The sequence below is a fragment of the Hippocampus guttulatus genome, chromosome 8 (genome assembly GCF_054856545.1).
Source record: "Hippocampus guttulatus isolate MCC_2025c chromosome 8, RoL_Hgut_1.0, whole genome shotgun sequence".
Classification (NCBI taxonomy): Eukaryota; Metazoa; Chordata; class Actinopteri; order Syngnathiformes; family Syngnathidae; genus Hippocampus; species Hippocampus guttulatus.
Window position 1 is genome coordinate 12,900,728 of NC_141268.1, and position 18,765 is coordinate 12,919,492.

The following is an 18,765-nucleotide window of genomic DNA, read 5'->3' on the forward strand; positions in this document are numbered from 1 at the left end:
GCGGCTTAATCTGAAGGAGAATCAATCAAATTGTATGAACTTAAACATGTAAATCGGAGGTTTGGGGATCCTCGTGATATCACGAAAGTCTTCAAACAAATAGAACAGAGTAATATTGCACACATCTTAATTCACAACAGTAGCATGAAAGGTAGGAGACATTCAAATAATACATGCATGCATACAGTACAAGGCGAAGTTCTAATTTATTGAGCTGGCATGTGGTCACATTTGACATGGCACACAAATCACACAGCGTGATGGAATGGGGAACTCCTACTAAAATCTAAATAAAGAGAAGGAAATTGCAAAGCTCTGTGGCGCTTGGGTTACATTGGATTTTGACAAAGGCCCAGCCGGGTTTGCAAAAAGGTCACTTGAGCACAAGTATTTCAAGTCAAAGAGGAAATGAATGAGGCAATTCAATGCAGAGCACAAGAAAGATGTACTGAATCCAGATGGTTAGTTTTATAGCATAGGCTAAACTTATCTTATCAGAAACGCGAAACATAAGGTGTTGAGTCACAAGCAAGTTGCCACAGTCTTGTCTCACCTCGCAGCTGAAATGTTTCGATCTTGACCAAGTTAATGTCACTAAATATTCAAAATATTGTTTTGGATGTTAGGTGGATAAGAAGGCACAGCAGTTGCTAGTCAGTAAATCAAGAAAAAAAAAACTTTGGTTACTTTGCAACTAATGCATTGGTACATTTGCATCCACAGTTGGAACATTTAAAACATCCTACAGTGGCACACACAAAAGAAAGAAAGAACGAAAGAAAGAAAGAAAGAAAGAAAAGCTTATTGAGGACATGAATAGAAATCCAAGTTGTCGAGTCCACACACAATGGCCAGCTTGCTCAGAACAAACATTCCCTTTTAGCCTGGGAGTTCTCACTCCGCAACAAATATTTCCCACCATTGTCCAAATAAAAACAAAAAAATACACTTTGAACTTTTCTCCCACCCCACGATCAACCGAGCACTATTTTTCCAAGAGACACTTCTTTTGGTCGGGTGTGGCAGATTTCAAAGTGTGAGCGCGCTACTTTACTTTAAGGTATACGCAGCAGCTTGAGAAAAATTAAGGGAAGGCTGTTAAGATTAATTTGTTAAAGGCAAAGAGAAAGGATTTTTTTTCGTTCCTACGTTGCGAGGGGAAAATAAATGATATATAAAAAGGACTGAAATACAATGCTTATCTAAACTGGTGTTAATTTGACGCTGGAATTTATGCAGTGGCATTGACAACTCGTTTAGCTAATACGCCATAGAAAGTAACAGAACCAGGATGATGCTCTATAAATTTGCGGCTTGCAGAATGGGATGTGAAAAGTGCGCCCTCAAAATCCCTTTTAGTTTGTGCAAAAATGCAACGACTTGAAATTTCACGCACGCCTTGCGACACGTTTCTAAAAGTTAGGTTTAAGTGTCATTCAGTTTGCAAATATCTCATAATACTGTTTCTTGCTGAGTTATCACACAGCATTTTGAACACCAAGATTTTTACATTTTGTTATACCTTAATGTATGCAACACAATAGTTTTATGTCCTGTAAAGTAAGTCTCACTGTCCCACACTTTGAAAAACCCGCAGAGTGCCAAGGCCATATATGACAACTGCCACAAAAATGCATTACAACAATTACACACACACACACACACACACACACACACACACACACACACACACACACACACACACGCACACACACGCGCGCACACTTAAAGAACTTTATCTGTGGTTACACGTTGTAAAAGTACTGGCAGACGACAGAAGCAGCTAATGATAAGAACGCGAAACAATGCTAAAAGGCAGTAACAACGTCAGCACGAGAGAACACTACAAAAACGTGTCCAATTTTCACACCGAAATAATCAAACGTGGCAGAAGATGGTCGAGATAGTTCAAGCTGCAGTAGCTCACTAAGGGTTTGCGGCAGGTTCAAGGAACGAAGAAAAAAGAATAGGTTCCTGCTTCCTGAGAACTGCAAGGCAAACATCTCTTCACAAAAAAAGCATGCACGGACCTTCTGTGCATTGAGTGTGTATAGAAATGGCCTGGGTGGATGATAAAAAAGCAAGAAAAGAAAAACTCTTTGAAGATGCTGCAGCAAACTGGACGTGCCAGTTATCCCATCTTGGGTGGCGGAGAGACAAAATTTGGGTTGTACGCCGGCTGAGCCAAGTAGTCCATCTGGGCTGCTGGAGCGTTGGCCTGCGGCTGCACGGGGGGTTGCAAAGGGTAGGACGGCTGGCCAGGGGTGAACGCGGCCTGGCTGTAAGGCATCGGGTTGGGAGGGTAGGCCGGGCCGGCTGAATGAAGAGAAAGACAAAAACATCGATTTGTGGCAAATGACACAGAGCATGACACTTGGAGGTTGACTGTTAAGTGACGCAGGACTAAGCAAATGAGTTTAGAAATTGCTGTTGTGAGCTCAGGGCAGCGTGCTGCTGTTAACCGATTAACAGTGAGCCAGTTTGCGTGTTTAATGCCTGGACATCGGTTGTGGCCAAAGCAGCTTGTATATTAATATGTTCACGACGTGTTTATTTTGTTCCCATTTATTCAGTAAATGGATTGAAGTTGCCCTCGCGGCTGCGTCCATCCTTTAAAGCCGATATCCACATCTGTATTAGAATTATTCAAATTATTTGATGGCGTGAGTGCACAAAATTTCCACTCACTGGCTTCCTGATAGGTTGGCGGTGGTCCCGGTGTGTAAGGCTGCCCTGGATGGGGGATAGCGGGCATGGGCTGCGGTGGGTATCCCTGAGGTGGCATGGGCTGGCCTCCATATCCCACCTGCATTGGTACAGGCTGGTAGGCTGGATAAGGGGTCCCCTGGTAGGGCTGTGGTTGCCCGGGCGACGTCGTTGGTTGCTGAGGGTAATGCTGAGGGGTGTTGGTCACAACGGTGGTGTGAGTGCTGGTCGCGATTACCGCTGTGGGGAAATGACAGAAAGAAAAGACTCATTACCAAAACAATGGCAAAAACGTGACGATAAAGCATTATTAACGTGCAACAATCTCACTTTTTACTTAAACCTGAAGTTATTTTGTGTTAAAAAAAAAACGCCCCAAAATAATGGATGAAAATCTACCTCTGCATAAAAATAAGTGTAAAATGGGTGTGTGAATTTATCCCCTCCCCCACACACACACAAGCACAAACGCATACCATTCTTTTTCCTTCCCAAAGCCACCATGACCATTTCCCGTAAATGATGTGGGATAGTCCGTAAGTTCCTCTCACGTGGTTGGCATGGAGACTATGAGTCATATACACATACGCACAGACACAGTAGGTGGAGCTCTGACATTCCCGCTGCACTTCAGCAATCACTCGCTTGCTCAGCAGCAAACTATGTGCAGCTGACAGGAAATGAAAGTGTGGGCAACAAGAGTGAGACACACACACATACACAGTAGTAACGTGTATACATCCATCTTTAAACCTCTCGCCCCCCCCCCCCCCCATAAGTGTTTTGTGAAAGTGTTGCTATATAAATAAAGATGGATTGTATAAATGCTTGTTGGAATTTTCATTATAAGATAAGAAAGATAAGAAAACCTTTATTAGTCTCACAATGGAGAAATTCCCAATTCACAGCAGCAAAGTTATGAAAGGAAGAAGTAGAACAACAAAATATAGGAGCTGCTGGAAAGGCAGCCACTCTCGCGGCGCCAATTTGAAGTCAAAATAACAAAAACAACACAACACAACACATAGGACACAGACAGTCGTGCAATCTTCACCTATGTTGTAATCAATTAAATTTCTACCCAAGTTGATGTGAAACAAATTGTGAAAGTCAGGAAAGGCGTAAATTCCCATTTTTGGAAACACAAATATGAGTGTCATGTGGACGGTGAACCAACAGACCGCTCATGACTCTTCTGATTGCAGTTCTTCAAAAATTTGACAGACCAAGCATGACTCTGAGTCACAATCAGCTGCATGTTTTCACTTGTTCAAAACAACTCGAGAATCCAGCTGACAGAAATGATTTGCAGAAGTGCAGGACCTTTACCTGGTCCTGAGGAACAAAGGTGAGATAAATGAAATGGCTCAAAATACAGTGTGTTTGACAAATTGTTTGGTAACCATCTATTAACTCATCCAGTACCAGCCAATTCTAGACCAAGTCTGAAAAGACGTTTAAAAACGTCTTTGGGAGTGAATGAGTTCAGGTCCAGCGCTATCTTCGATGCAGATATGTGAAATATCCGAGCCATCCCTTTACGACCGATGCATACCATCCTCTGATAACACATTTTGACTTGGCATGTATTGCAAAAATCATTGTTTCAATCAAACATCATGGTTCATCTTTGGAAAGATTATCGAACAGTTTCAATCCGATTTCTATGAGTTACCGAGGCCACCCAAAAGATAATTTTAAAAGCAATTAGCAGTGACGACGGGCAAACGATGGGACTTACGTCGCGGTTTGCGGCACACCTTGTACAGGCAACAGCAGGGACAAACGCAGCAGATGATGAGCACCACGACCACAAAGATGACGCCGCCGATCACGGAACCCAACATGGAGGAGGATTCCATGAAGTCTGATCCTGTATGGTATTCACTAATGAAAGACAAACAAAACGAATGATTAATAGTGCATCTAACATGGAAAGAAAAAATGTCTATGGAAAAAGGTGCACAATTTGGAACTTTTAATGACAAAACAGGTCAAAAGTTGAATCGCATATCTCACAAGACTGCAGGTTAAGTGAGCGTCGAAATGATTAACTGCCTCACTCACGCTACTACCAGAGAACGCCATTTCATAACGGGACACAACAACTTTTCAGCTTACAGTAATGAGTCATGCATGTTGCCAATGATGGTTACACAGCGTAAGAACAGAGATCCACACGCTCGTCCACGCCAAGACCGTTCTTCAAGCTTTGTGTCGGCTAGACTAGCTTAGCTGGTGTCGTAGTTCAGAGCTTCTTTGATCTGTGACATCCGTTGCGTCGGCGCTGTTTGGTTGAAGCCAAAAGACGCGCGTGCATGCATGTTCGCGCTGACGCACGCACAGCAGAGAGCAGCGGACTGTCGACTGCTGAGGCGCGCTTCGCTCGAGTGGCGTCTCTACACCTCAACATGGCTACGCGCAGCAAAGCAAATCAACAAACTCAAACGTGTGTTCCTTCAATGTTGTCAACAAATATTAGGATTAATGTTAGGCAATTTTTCCTCAATTTTCCGGAGGAATTTTCATGAAAATTTGAAAATCTGGAATTCCGTGAAAATCTGGAGGACTTTCATCTCTACATTTATAGAGTAGCTAAAATAATGTCTCCTTTACCAATTTGTTTATGAAAATCCGGAGGACTTTCATCTCTACATTTATAGAGTAGCTAAAATAATGTCTCCTTTACCAATTTGTTTATGAAAAATGGGGTACTTCCAGTGCATTGCAGTTACATTGCACAGTAACACTCGAACCAGGTTCCTGTTATATGTTTACAAGCCTCATGCGAGAACGGAAACAAACGGAAACCGCTGAAGGTTTTTCAGTCACACCGAAAGTCATACAATGTCATGAGGTTCAATTCGGGGTAGGTTGAAAGGGAGTGGGAAAATGTATTACCATGCTTCTTGGCTATCCTCCGTAAAGCGCCAAACACTATCACTACAGCACCGTTTGGAATGGCAGGTACCACAGCAGAATCCTCGGACACATCGCTCATATGGGTGATACTGGCGGAATGAGTCGGTGTAGGCCAAACAGTGTTTATCGTCCGCTGTAATGCATCACAAAAACACAAGCAACAGGTTTCAGTGAATGGGGAGCCTGTACTTCACTTACTAGTACTTATTTATTTACTTCATGTAAATAAAGGTGTGCTCGTTTAAGACACAGGTGGGCAACTTAAATGATGGCAGGGCACACATTTTTTTAGCAGTGCTACTGGGAGGGGTCACACAGGAACACACACTTCCGAACCAGCTCTATGACAAAAATGCCATTTTAAATACGGACATAATACGAGTAGATGCATATGTGCAAAACATGTAGCCTTAATCCATCCATCCATTTTCTAATCCACTTATCCTCACGGGGGAGCAAAGTAAAACTGCTCGTTTCATCGTGTGATCTGGTAGTAAAAAGGTAACCCACACAACCTAGCATAAATTTGTAAAAAAAAACACATACATGTCTGCTTTGCCTATGCAGATAGGTGAAAAAAAGGCCAAATTGTTACTAAATAGCATTCCTTTCAGGGTTGGTGCTGGGTCATGAAATCATTAGCCAATGTGGGGAAACACAAAAAAACTCCTATTAAGTGTAATTAGCCATGACATCAGGTTTATGTTTTGCTGCTGTCTTACGTGCACCACACATGCGTGCACATGTTAGAGACATTGTAGGCCAAATAACACAAAGCACATAAAAATATCAGGGAAGATGTTTTTTGGGGGGATTGTAGGCATAGCTTGATGACAAACTACATGTAGTAGTAGTAGAAATGGGGCAAGTTATCATCAATTAAGAAGCTGCTCCTTGGTTGTCAGCTTGTCTGCTTTTCAGCCCCACTCCAAAAAATATAGATAAGATAAGAAAACCTTTATTAGTCTCGCAATGGAGAAATTCCCAATTAACTGGGAGGGTGAGTTTTACACTCTATCTTGGCAATTCTGTAGTAAACTGTTCCCAGTCTCTCCACCTTTTAAACACTTGTGTTCTAAAATAATGCATTCAAGAAAAAATATAGAGATTTATCTTTGGAGGGTCTTTAATATTTAAGAAGTATTTGATTTTAAAAATGTATTGGAGTCTAATTTTTCTTCAACATTTTTTAAAATAATTTCAACATAATCATGACTACATTGCATTTAATGTACTCTAGCACAGTGATTGATAATGATTGAACTATGTACAATGTTGTAAATGCTTGCAATAAAAAAAAATAAAGGTATATTTTAGGTTTTAAAAAACTGCCTCATTTTTATGAACATTTAGACCCACAATGTTAGAATATTTTCATGATAGTCACTATGGGGTTGTAAAATGTTTTAGGTGGTACTTTCTGGAAAATGTTTTTAGAAACACCGTCTTGAATGAGTGATATTTTTTAAATTTATGCTACCATTATTATAGACATACTTTGGGATGGGGGCGGCACGGTGGCGGCTGGTTAGCACGTCCGCCTCACAGCACAGAAGTCATGGGATCGATTCAGGGCCCTGGACGTCCTGTGTGGAGTGTGCATGCTCTCCCTGTGCCTGCAAGGGTTTTCTCCAAGTACTCTGGTTTCTTCCCACATTCCAAAAACATGTGAGGTAAGTTAATTCAACGCTCTACATTGTCCCGAGATGTGATTGTGAGGGTGTCCTGCGATTTGCTGGCAACCACTTCAGAGTGTACCCCGCCCAGTGCCCGAGGACGGCTAGGAAAGGCTTCAGCATGCCGGCGACCCTCGTGAAGATAAGGTGCTAGGATAATGAATGGGTGGGATGGATTGCGATAGTGCAATATGTCTGCATACAGGTAATTATAAACTTGTACAGTTTCCACATGCAGTTTTATTATATAATAGACAGATTATAATAATCCTGACATTGTGTCCTGATTACTGCATTATTACATACAACTGCAGAATGCCATACAGCATCAACTACCACAAAGTCGTCGATCAATGTGCATAATGAGATTACGTCATGTACATCAGGGATGAGTTTAGATGGGGGAAACGTGTAAAGACAAGAAAAATGTAGCCCGGTAGAAAACACACGTGACAGCATTTGATTATCATTCTTTTTCACTCACACTTTACAGGAAAAAATTATGTTCTCAGAGTGTCGAAGCCAGGAGAGTTTGCAGCCAGACTTGGTCGGACGACTCGTTTCCCGATTAAATGGCTGTTTCTGTTTCATTCTTTTTTTTCCGACGAGGCAGACGGGGATTCAAAAATGTTTTGCGCGATTCGGGCCAGTGACGTTGTTTTTGAGAACAGAAACCAACAAAATCCACTTGTGCGTTATTCTGTTTAGGCTACGGGCAAGCGGACTATCTTGCTAACTCTCCTTAGTAGCAAACACAGACAGGTCTGTGGGTGAAACGACAATGGCAACCACGGAGAATTGCCGATTAGTTGACTTTAATTCCACACTTACAAGACACGCAGATGGGCAGAGCGGCACATAGGGTCAAGAAGACGACACCGGGTAGGCCTGACGCCATGGTTGCTTCTAGTAAAGGATGGAGTCACACACACCACAGGAAGCGAACGTCTCAACCCCAGAGCAAAGATCGTCTATGCACAAATTTACGTGTGTCCTTCTCCGCTGTAGTTCCTCCCTCACTTCCATTTGCTACTTGCACATTTCATAACCAACTACAGTATGACGGATCGCAAACCTGTTTTACAGTGGAAAAATGTCATAGCACACTACCAAACAAAAATGTCAGAAAATGTGTTATGCACAGAAATATTGGTGACCTCTTAATTTCTTTTAAGTTAAGTATGTCCATCATAACGTATCTATCCAGAGAATTTGTACTGTCTGTTAATATTCGGCGCTGGCATCGAAGAACAAAGTTACTCCATCCATGCACAAGAACATGAGAACATATCCTACAAACTACATTACAGGAAAAGCGGAGCACAGATTCAAACCACAAACCTCAGAACTGTGAGGCAGATGTGTTAACAAGTCCATAATAATTTACAGGATGTAAACAGCAGTCACCAAGTGTCATTCTTTAAAACATCTGCAGAGAGCAGCAAAACCTCACTGAGAGAAAATACAAGACCTCTTGAGACAACACTGGGGGGAAGTTACCAAAGCAAAACTCCATGGAAATAAAGGTGTGTTCACTGAAGACACGGATGGGCAACTAAAATGATGGCAGGGCACACAATGTTCCCGCAGTGCTACTTGACCACGCACTTACTAACCAGCTGTATGGACATAATGTATGCGTGTGTGCAAAACGTGTGCTCTTAATATTTTTTTAATACATTTCTTAATGAATGTATGAAAGATCAAGCCTCCAACAAAAAAAGGGTTGAACAATAAAAAATAGCCACATACTGTACTCTGATGGCCCCCCTGTTCTTCCATTGCATAAAAATGAGCAGTTACGGATGTCCCAAAACCACTGAACAGCTAACCAAATTAAGAGCAAGAACTCGTGTTATTTTCCCCCCCAAAAATCAATTTTTAACATTTTTTAGGTAATGTTTGTACCATGTTTGTATCATTCCAAATCAGAAAAAATAGGCCGACTTAAAAAAATGCTGACAAGGCTCCAATATACATTTTCCAAAAAACAGAACTTTGTTCCCAAAACCCCTCCCCCAAAAAACAAAGGGCTAGAAAAAAAATTGAAAAAAGAAAATCAGCGGATAAGTTAATTCACAGATGGCGAGCCGCAAGTACAGTATTGGTCTTAATGTGATTGTGAGTTTCGTGGCCATTCCCTGTTTGAAGCGAAGCAATGGTCAGGTTCATCACTGGTTTCAGAATGTGAACAGTATGAACTGTTTCTATAGCAATTCTAACTGAACCAGGAAATGTATTGGTCCATTCATTAATCAATCAAATGTGAATTTTGCCATTCAGCTCCTTGTCCAAAAACAAAAATAAGCTGTGCAAAAAGCAGCTGGGCATGTGCATTTAATAGTTAGAGAGCTTCAAATTTGGTCATTTGGTTAAGCGGCCAAGCGATTGCATGGATGGATGCAAAGGTTATACTGTAGTCAATTTTAAGTGCAACTCAAATTTCATCCAAAAGCTAAATATACTTTAATTTTTATGAGCAGGGAGCAGCATATACATTTATCTTTATCAAACATTGAAGCCGATAATAAATTAACTTTGCAGGAAACACGGGTCTTATCTACGCACTGAAATTGAAATTACCGTCCCGGAAATTCTTGAATGAGGAAAAAGGAATGACTCACACGCACACGTGCTGAGATCTCGCGAGACTTGTCACGTTAGTCTTGCCCTTAAAGCGCTCTCATAAGCGGCTGGACATCCACGTCCTTCTCGTTCGTCCTCAGTGTAGGATAACGAAGCTGTCACCTTCTGGCTGTCTTCTCTCTCGAGAACTTCACGCTTTCAACATTTCGAGTCGACTTAAAAGACGATCGTTGTCATTTTTTCCTGCGAGACTTATCTTGGTGAGATTTGTAAATTCTGTTTTTCCACGCTTACTCCTTACGGCGCCGCCGCCATCATTCCCAGTCGCTTCTTGTAGCTTCGTGATTAATGTAAGGGTTGCCTAAGACGAAGTCAGGTCAAAACTACAAAAAGCCCTTTTTCTTTTACTCAAGTTCTCGTTAATATTAACATTATTTGTCGATGAGTAGAACAATCAACGGGGCGAAACTATGTTTTTTCCACCGTGCGTTATAATCATGTAGTACCAGGAAGTATTTGAAGGCGACGAAAAGCGAGCTGGCCGTTTTGCTTCCCATTCTCAGTTTCTCTTGACTGTCGAAGTATATTCAGGATTCCATCGACAACATGCTTTTCATTGAGACAGCTGCTGATATTCACGAGTTATAAGAAAGCAACTATTTAACATCAACGTTTGTCCTTCTGGCATGACAATATGAGAACAATTTCTTAATTGTTTCTTCTACTTCAGAACAATCACCATGGATGTCATAGTGCGCCGCTGTCCATTCCTGGCCCGCGTGCCCCAGGCCTTCATGCAACAGCCCAGGAATTCGCTGGTGGTTTACGCTCAGCGATGCCCCATCATGATGGAGCTGGCCTCCAAACCCATGGCGCCGTCTCTGGCGCGGGCTCTCTGCTCGTCCTCTTCCCATCACCAGAGGACAGGGAATAACATCACTGAAGGTATGATAATGATCAAATAAGTGACATGATTACTCTTTGGTGCAATTGCATGATTGAAGTCGGGCCCTTCTTTGAACTTTCAGGCACCACATTGGAGGTGGAGGCCAAGCTGCCCGCTGGCCATTCGACTGTACCATCTTCTGGTCAGGCTGTGGCCTCCAAATGCCCCTTCTTGGCTGCAGAGATGGGCCAGAAGAACAGCAGTGTGGTCCGCCAGGTCGGTATGGAGTTCCAAGAGGATGTTCAGGAAGTCCGCACTGTCCAGAAAGGTGAGATTCACTTTCGAAATGACCTTGGTAGAAAGCTGTAGAAGAAACATGATGATCATCATCCTCCATTATGTTCCTTGTTTTTACCAGAAATGTCTCCTGATCAACTGAAGAAGCCTTCCTTGGCCAGCACCAGTGAAAGTCTCATGAAGACACTACTGAAGCAACGCCCTAAGATGGTATCCCATTTGCTACAGGACAACTTGCCAACCAGCTGTAAGTGTATGCACTGTGGTTTTGTGAGGAAATGAACTAATCATTTTCGTCGCAACTTGTTACCAAACGAGTTCGCATCGTCGCGTTCAAGCGAGTCTTTCTTTTCCCAATAGTGTCCCGCTTTTACTACGACGGCTTTTTCGAAAAGAAGATCGAAGAGAAGAAGAGCGACCACACGTACCGCGTGTTCAAGACGGTGAACCGCCTGGCCAACGAATTCCCCATGGCCGACGACTTCTCGAGCTCCCTGGAGGAGAGGCGGGAAGTGTCGGTGTGGTGCAGCAATGACTACCTTGGCATGAGTCGACATCCTCGGGTCGTTCAGTCAATCATGTGAGTTTAGTCACGTTAAAATGTGTAGTCTCATATTTCTGACAAAGATGCAAAGAATATAATTTGAAAGTTATCTGACACCATTCGCAATCCATCCATTGTTTATGTGACCAAAGTGGTATCTGGTCTTAGTTTACATCAAGTCAAACATAATATATTCCATGATGCTGGGTCAACTGTTGCCGTCATTATGCATTTAACTGTAGTGGCAATTTTCAAACTAATACAATGTTAGAAGACGCCAGAACCATTCCTATATTACTATGTTGGAAACGAAACTGTTTCTACATGAATAAATCGGGACAACAAAACTGACTTAAATGTCACTTCTTTTTCTGGCTTTAACAAACTCACACACGTTTTCAAATGAAATCAACCGTTAATCTGATGAAAATGTTGAAAACTCTTCCATAAACCCTTGATTGAGACAAGGCACCCATTTTACCTTTGGAAAAATGTCATGGCACAAACAAAAATGTCACAAATAGTCTCAAATAAATTATTCTTGAAACAAAAAACTAGCGAATGACACTCATGACAACGTCACGCAATCACTACAGCGAAGCCAACAAAGCAGTGATGTGGGTTTCGTGGGGACGTTTGTGCTGTTGCAACTTTGGACAGCACGAAAGGATTGTTGCGAAATTGGTCTTGCAATTTAATGTGAATTGGAATTAAAAAGCATTGAATTGAACTTGCTTCAAGCTCGAGGGACCCCGTTTAAGACTGAAATAACAATCTTTTCATAAATGAATCACAAATGGGCTTATTCAGTGTGAGGTCTGCACCTCTTGAACACAAAGCTCATATGAACGGTGACAGGTGGATGCAGTTTTTCCTACAATCTGCCATATTCTTCTGCCTGTCACTATTTGCCACAGGTAATTCATATATTTAGGATGTAAGTTATCTTTTTTTTCTCAATGGGAATTTGAATTGTTGCCTCCAGGGAAACACTACGAAAGCACGGCTCTGGGGCAGGAGGCACTCGAAACATCTCTGGGACCAGCAAGTTCCATGTTGAACTTGAACAGGAGCTGGCTGACCTCCACAAAAAGGATGCGGCACTGCTCTTCACTTCCTGCTTTGTGGCCAATGACTCCACCCTGTTTACCCTGGCCAAGATGCTGCCAGGTATTTTGGATTACCCAGTTATTTTGTCACGTAAATCCTTTGTCGTTGGTAATGACTGTATCTCAAAAACTTGGGTTGTCGCAGGTTGTGAAATCTACTCTGACGCGGGCAACCACGCATCGATGATTCAGGGAATCCGGAACAGCGGTGCTAAGAAGTTCATTTTCCGCCACAATGACGTCGCTCACCTCCGAGAGTTGCTGCTCAAGGGAGATCCCAGCAAGCCAAAGATTGTTGCATTTGAAACTGTTCATTCTATGGATGGTCAGTTGTAGATCATCCCTTGTTTTTAAGTGATTCGAAATGTTCAAGAAAATTGTGTAACATTTGCCTCTTTTTTTCCCCCCCTGGCAGGTGCTGTGTGTCCGCTGGAGGAGATGTGCGATGTGGCCCATGAATTTGGCGCAATCACATTTGTCGATGAGGTTCACGCTGTGGGTCTGTATGGTGCCAGGGGAGGCGGCATTGGAGACCGCGATGGCATCATGCACAAGATGGATATCATCTCTGGGACACTAGGTTAGTGTGACATTTTTACTTAGCACTGATTTTCTTCCCCTGAATGCAGGACTGAACAAGTATCTTAAAAAGGTTGGAATACCCTTTTGTTGTTCTATTTGAGAGCAAACCTCGGCCATGTCATCCAATATGCTGGCGGGCTGAAAGGAGGTCCTCGCTGCCCTGCTGTTGCTAAGAGACCGGAGGCTTGAATTGCCCTCTTGTCATTGTCATTTCCATCTGTGCGCTACTCTAGACAAACAAACGCCTTTTCTGGCTGAGAGTCCTATCGAGAGATCGGGAGCAAAAACATGAAGTAGAAACCTACTAAAGTAAAACCTGTCCTACTCAGCTGTATGAAAATACTTCAGCCCAGGCGAAGTCTTTACCGCTGTAAAAAGAGTCTGTTTATATGAAGTAATTTCCATTGTATAGTTTCTTCTTGTGTTCTTCCTCTTAGCACTGTTGCAAAACACAAGTTCAATCATTTGCGTACTGAAATAAGGTTTTGTGACTGCAACTATTCATGCTCTCTATTATTTTTTTTAATGGGCACGACACACTTCATTCCTAAATTATTTGAATCCCCTTGCATGTGACAAAGGAGAGCCACACTTGCTGATGCACTTTACAGCCGTCTGTTCAACATCAGAAGAGTAGAATACAAATACAATGAGCAAACCTCAGCTCACGTACAGACCCTCACACGCAGACTCAGCCTAGCCTGAGCCAACCGGCTAACCTACCTCACTCCATCTTAATGTCAACCAGGCTCCGCCTCTCAAAAGCACATATATAACACACAATATACTGTAAATGGAGGATATATATATTGTATATGGTCAGTCTTTTGCATAGTTTTACGTATCGCAGGTGGGTCTGGAACGTATCCCCAGCAGTATTCGCTGTATTTGCTTGTCCTCTTCCAGGCAAGGCTTTCGGCTGCGTCGGCGGTTACATTGCCAGCACTGCCGCCCTGGTGGACACGGTCCGCTCATACGCTGCCGGCTTCATCTTCACTACCTCTCTGCCGCCGATGTTGCTGTCTGGCGCCCGGCAGTCCATCCAGGTGCTCAAGGGCGAGGAAGGTCAGGCGCTCAGACGTAAGCACCAACGCAACGTCAAGCTGCTCCGGCAGATGTTGATGGACGTCGGACTGCCTGTGGTGCACTGCCCGAGCCACATCATCCCAATCCGGGTAAATCTACGAGACATGCCTTACAATGGCCGAATTGACAAATTTCAACTGAAACTTAAGGCTCTTTCCACACTTCCTAGGTTTCTGACGCCGAGAAGAACACTGAGGTCTGTGACCTCATGATGAGTCGCCACAATATCTACGTGCAGGCCATCAACTATCCCACTGTGGCCAGAGGGGATGAGCTCCTGCGCATTGCTCCAACACCCCACCATACTCCTGAGATGATGAAATATTTTGTTGGTAAGGTGTAGCCCTGGTGTATTTGAACCCGTGTGTTGAAATACAAAGTTTGGTAACCTCTGCGTGCCTATTTTTTTTTATCTCTACACAGAGAGATTGGTGCATTCGTGGAAGGAGGCTGGCCTGGAGCTGAAGCCCTCCTCGTCAGCCGAGTGCTCCTTCTGCCAGCAGCCTCTACACTTTGAGGTGATGAGTGAGAGAGAGAAGTCTTACTTCAACGGCCTCAGTCACCTAATCTCGGCCCGCGCATAACCAACCACCCCCAAAGCTGGCTCCAGACAGCTCATACGTCGACGCCCTTTCTGTGTCGCTTGATTATCTTTGATATGTCCTCTGTAACACATTATTTAAAATACTCTATGGTCAAATATTATATCAACGTAAAAATAAAATATGATATACAAGATGTATGTGGTCTGTTAATTCCATAAGTGTCCCAAAGCAATGAACGTCTACTGCAGATTTTCTTTTTTCTTTTTTTTTTTTAGAATCTGGCTGACTACGAGAATGTTTCGCACATAAGGCTTTTATATCACTCATATTTATACTGTATGCATACAAGCAAAAGATTACATTACCACCAGTGCCACACAAAGGAAATTCAAATTTGTATTGTGATGAACTTGCAATTCTACAAGAACACAAGCCCAATGTCACATGTGACTTGACGAGTCATTTTGGAATGATAAACGTAATTCAATTGTTTCCATTACACTATTGTGTACTACTATGACAGCTGAAGACACTCCCAGATGAATATACTATTAAGATGCCTCCCACTTGTTTGCTGTTTCTTTACAAAACAAAGGGTGAAATTTTACCTGGGAAAAAACAACATGCAACGAGCCTCCAAAGGCGCACCGAAAAGGGTGCCGGAGCACAGCATGATATGACGGCAATTGATTGATTAAATGACATTTACATGCAGCGATTATGGAGACATAACCAGCATGCATGTTTAAACGTCATGGAAAACTATTGAATATGACCATGTATTTTGAACAATTTACTTCCTTTTAAGAAGGGCATCTTAAATCCTGCTTGTCATAGGGACGTATTGTAATGCCATGAAACATTACAAAGGCATCTGAATTTCTGGTTGTACACCAAGTCATAATACATTGTACCGGTACATTTGACCGAACCTACTAACCCACCGTTTTGTGTCAGGTGACATAATCCTTGCTATGTAACATGACACAACCCAGATCCAGAAATGAAAACACCGAAAGAGGTTGAACAAAAACAGACGCAAGATGCGCACTAGATCTAATCATCAGGCTCACTTTCACATGCCTCTCAAAAGGTAACCTACTTATTGAGGGGTCTGTGCATATGGATGTGTGCATTACAAATAGCATGGCACTATCGCAATAGTATTATCTCTTCTATGACAAATGACATTTCAGGTAAGGTTAAAGGAATCCTATCAAATAGTGACACAAGGAAATCATGAAAAACAACTCAGGGCATTCCGAATGTAAATTGACATGTACACATTGCAGTGGATAATAAGGAGTGCCAGTAAAGCTAGTTTGTGCTCTAATCGGGAATCTCGAGGTTTCTTCTGACAAATTATTCGCCTTTTTGAAGGCCTCACCACGCTTGATGACTTTTCAATTTTGCAAACCTTATTTCCTGGTGAAAATCTATGCTTTTCAGGCTCGTGAATAAGGAGTGACCAATTAATCGGCCAGTTGATTACAATAGCTCTGTTAAAATCGGCAAAAGTTGGCTGTTTTTTTCCTGATTTTTGCAGATTGATTTCTACCCCAGACATTAACATATCACAACAAAGATTCAGTCATTCAAAATTTACAACAGAGAGAAAAATGGACTGTTTTTTAATTTAAAAAAATACAGCATATAAAATGCTGTAGGACAAAATTTTATCAAAGTCAAAATGTACCTCCAATTTATATCTTTGATGTTGTAAGCACTATGACATAAAAAAAAAGACACTGCGGGTATTTTATTTCATTCTGTTGTTTTTTTCCCCTGCCAAATACAGGAATCGTCATCAGCCTAAAAAAACAACAAAAATCCACACTATTCAGGCCCTAGTCCTGAACACAATTGGCAAGTTGGCTACTTTGGTCTGAAGCAGCTATTTTGGGGAAAAAACATCATTTGTACTTCAACAACTGTCACTAGGAATTTTGTTTATGGCTCATGCTAAATTTCTAAATTTTTCCTCTTCACCATCTTATGTGGTCAGAGCATGGCATCAAAGTTTGACAATCATTTTGAACATTCACCATGTAGTCGCGGCAGGGGCGGTTCTGGATCAATTTCACTGAGAGGGGCGGGCTGGGGCCAGGGGTTTTGATGGGGGAGGCACATTCAACCCAGGGCTAAAAAGACAGATTCGAAATCTTATTTGACTTTTTATTTCTTCAGACTTTGAAATTGTAGTCATAACATTACAGTGATGAGAAAAAAACAGTATTAGGAGGGCTAAAATGTCTGCAAGCGTAACAATACGTCTGTTGAGAATATTCAAGCCAGGGGATGATATGGTACCAGCCTGCCGGGGACAAAAATTGCAAATACACTGAAGCTAGATGTTTTACATGCATATAATTATCCAAATTTTAAAAGGCAATGTCTTATATATTGATCCTGTTAAATAAAAATTAAAATAAAAAGGGAGACTAAAAAAGTTACACACACACACACACACACACACGCGCGCGCACACACACGCACACGCACACGCGCGCGCACACTCACACACACACGCACGCACACACACAAACACGCACGCACACACACACGCGCGCGCGCACACACACACACGCAAATAGCACTCGTGTCGTGGTAATTTCCTTCTCTGCGGACTGCTTCTCATTTTCCCGCTCATTTTTAAACGGCGCAGCGCACTAAAGGGTCCGTCTAGAATGTTAAATCACGCACTTTGGTTCCACCTTTCGCGTCGGCGACTCGGCACGACTGCGTAATCTGCGCTCGGAGGGGGGGCCACAGGGGGGGCCAGAATCGGTGCTACAGGGGCACTGGCCCCCGTTGCCCCCCCCCCTCCCAGAACCGCCACTGAGTCGCGGGGGGCCCGGCTCATTCATCGCTGCCCACACCTTTAATATCCAGTACAATCACAATATTTTTCACACACACACACACACGCACACGCACACACACGCACACACACACACACACTGCAGCTGGATTGGAAAAACAATGTGTCCTCTATTGGGACTTGAATTGAATTCCGTTTGAAATGACACTTGTTTTATCATGCACTGACTTAGAACCCAGTTGAACTCTTGTGGCGGGATTTACACATATCAGAAGCTTCATTGTTTGGTATTCTACTTACTGTAGATTCCATAAAAGAGTGGTATAAAATTACCGGTAATCTACTTTTATAAGAAAATGAGTTTAGATTGAAACTGTCAGAGAGCAATTACCGTACATACACAAAGATGTTTTTTCCTTTTGGGAAAAGGGGGGCATCTATTCGAACGAGGTGTTTATTTCTCGGACGCACGTTAATAGACAGGTGCAATTCGGCGGCATGATGATAAAGTGCTGCGTTCAGTGTGCAAATACAATCTGTGTCTTTATGGGGGCTCACGTGCACTTCAAAGTTGGCAATCCCTTTTTTTTTTTCTTTTTTTTTTGACGCAGGCTCATCAAGTAGCCACCTCTTAGCTCCACTCCTCATCGTCATTGTAACAAAAGCCATACATGAGGCGGTAGAGCGTGAAGTCAGTGTGGTTCCTGTGAATGAGAAAGGACTGCCACTTCAAACCAAGCTAATTGTAGCACGGGTGAAAATTGTGCTATGACTCATGATACCTGAGGTATTTTGATGCATGGAGAGACTTGAGAACTATTTTTAATAATTGTGGGAAATGCAAAATATGTATCTTTACTGTCCTTCTATCCACTCAAACACAGCTTGACAGTAATCTCGCATTGCGTGCAACCCTACTTCCTGGCCGCACATCTGAGGCCTCCAGGAATGTGACCATGTGACTCTCACTTTGAAATGTGCATTGAATTGCACACAATCATCTTT

At 42.6% G+C, this 18,765-nt stretch overlaps 2 protein-coding genes across 2 annotated transcripts; one reads left to right on the top strand and one right to left on the bottom strand.

Moving 5' to 3' along the window:
* Positions 1 to 182: 182 nt before the first annotated feature.
* Positions 183 to 8,274, bottom strand: LOC147201219 (uncharacterized). The gene is made up of 5 exons (XM_086118575.1): positions 8,136 to 8,274; positions 5,608 to 5,761; positions 4,448 to 4,593; positions 2,689 to 2,946; positions 183 to 2,316 (listed from the first exon to the last, which is right to left on the bottom strand). The coding sequence occupies exons 1-5, from the start codon at positions 8,200 to 8,202 to the stop codon at positions 2,132 to 2,134; spliced, it is 810 nt and encodes a 269-aa protein (XP_085974701.1). The 5' UTR covers positions 8,203 to 8,274; the 3' UTR covers positions 183 to 2,131.
* A 1,706-nt stretch (positions 8,275 to 9,980) lies between these two features.
* alas1 (aminolevulinate, delta-, synthase 1) lies at positions 9,981 to 15,132 on the top strand. The gene is made up of 11 exons (XM_086118397.1): positions 9,981 to 10,150; positions 10,621 to 10,835; positions 10,919 to 11,104; positions 11,195 to 11,320; positions 11,434 to 11,653; positions 12,603 to 12,787; positions 12,872 to 13,051; positions 13,142 to 13,306; positions 14,215 to 14,483; positions 14,564 to 14,726; positions 14,818 to 15,132. The coding sequence occupies exons 2-11, from the start codon at positions 10,631 to 10,633 to the stop codon at positions 14,976 to 14,978; spliced, it is 1,860 nt and encodes a 619-aa protein (XP_085974523.1). The 5' UTR covers positions 9,981 to 10,150; positions 10,621 to 10,630; the 3' UTR covers positions 14,979 to 15,132.
* Positions 15,133 to 18,765: the final 3,633 nt, after the last annotated feature.

What these genes read in the sequence shown, in the direction of transcription:
- alas1 (XM_086118397.1), top strand. Translation starts at nt 10,631, where the DNA reads ATGGATGTCATAGTGCGCCGCTGTCCATTCCTGGCCCGCGTGCCCCAG. An exon ending in GCCACATCATCCCAATCCGG is followed by an intron (nt 14,484 to 14,563) that starts GTAAATCTACGA and finishes CACACTTCCTAG; the next exon opens with GTTTCTGACGCCGAGAAGAA. An exon ending in GATGATGAAATATTTTGTTG is followed by an intron (nt 14,727 to 14,817) that starts GTAAGGTGTAGC and finishes ATCTCTACACAG; the next exon opens with AGAGATTGGTGCATTCGTGG.
- LOC147201219 (XM_086118575.1), bottom strand. Translation starts at nt 8,202, where the DNA reads ATGGCGTCAGGCCTACCCGGTGTCGTCTTCTTGACCCTATGTGCCGCT. An exon ending in GAGGATAGCCAAGAAGCATG is followed by an intron (nt 4,594 to 5,607) that starts GTAATACATTTT and finishes GTCTTTCATTAG; the next exon opens with TGAATACCATACAGGATCAG. An exon ending in GCCAACCTATCAGGAAGCCA is followed by an intron (nt 2,317 to 2,688) that starts GTGAGTGGAAAT and finishes CTCTTCATTCAG; the next exon opens with CCGGCCCGGCCTACCCTCCC.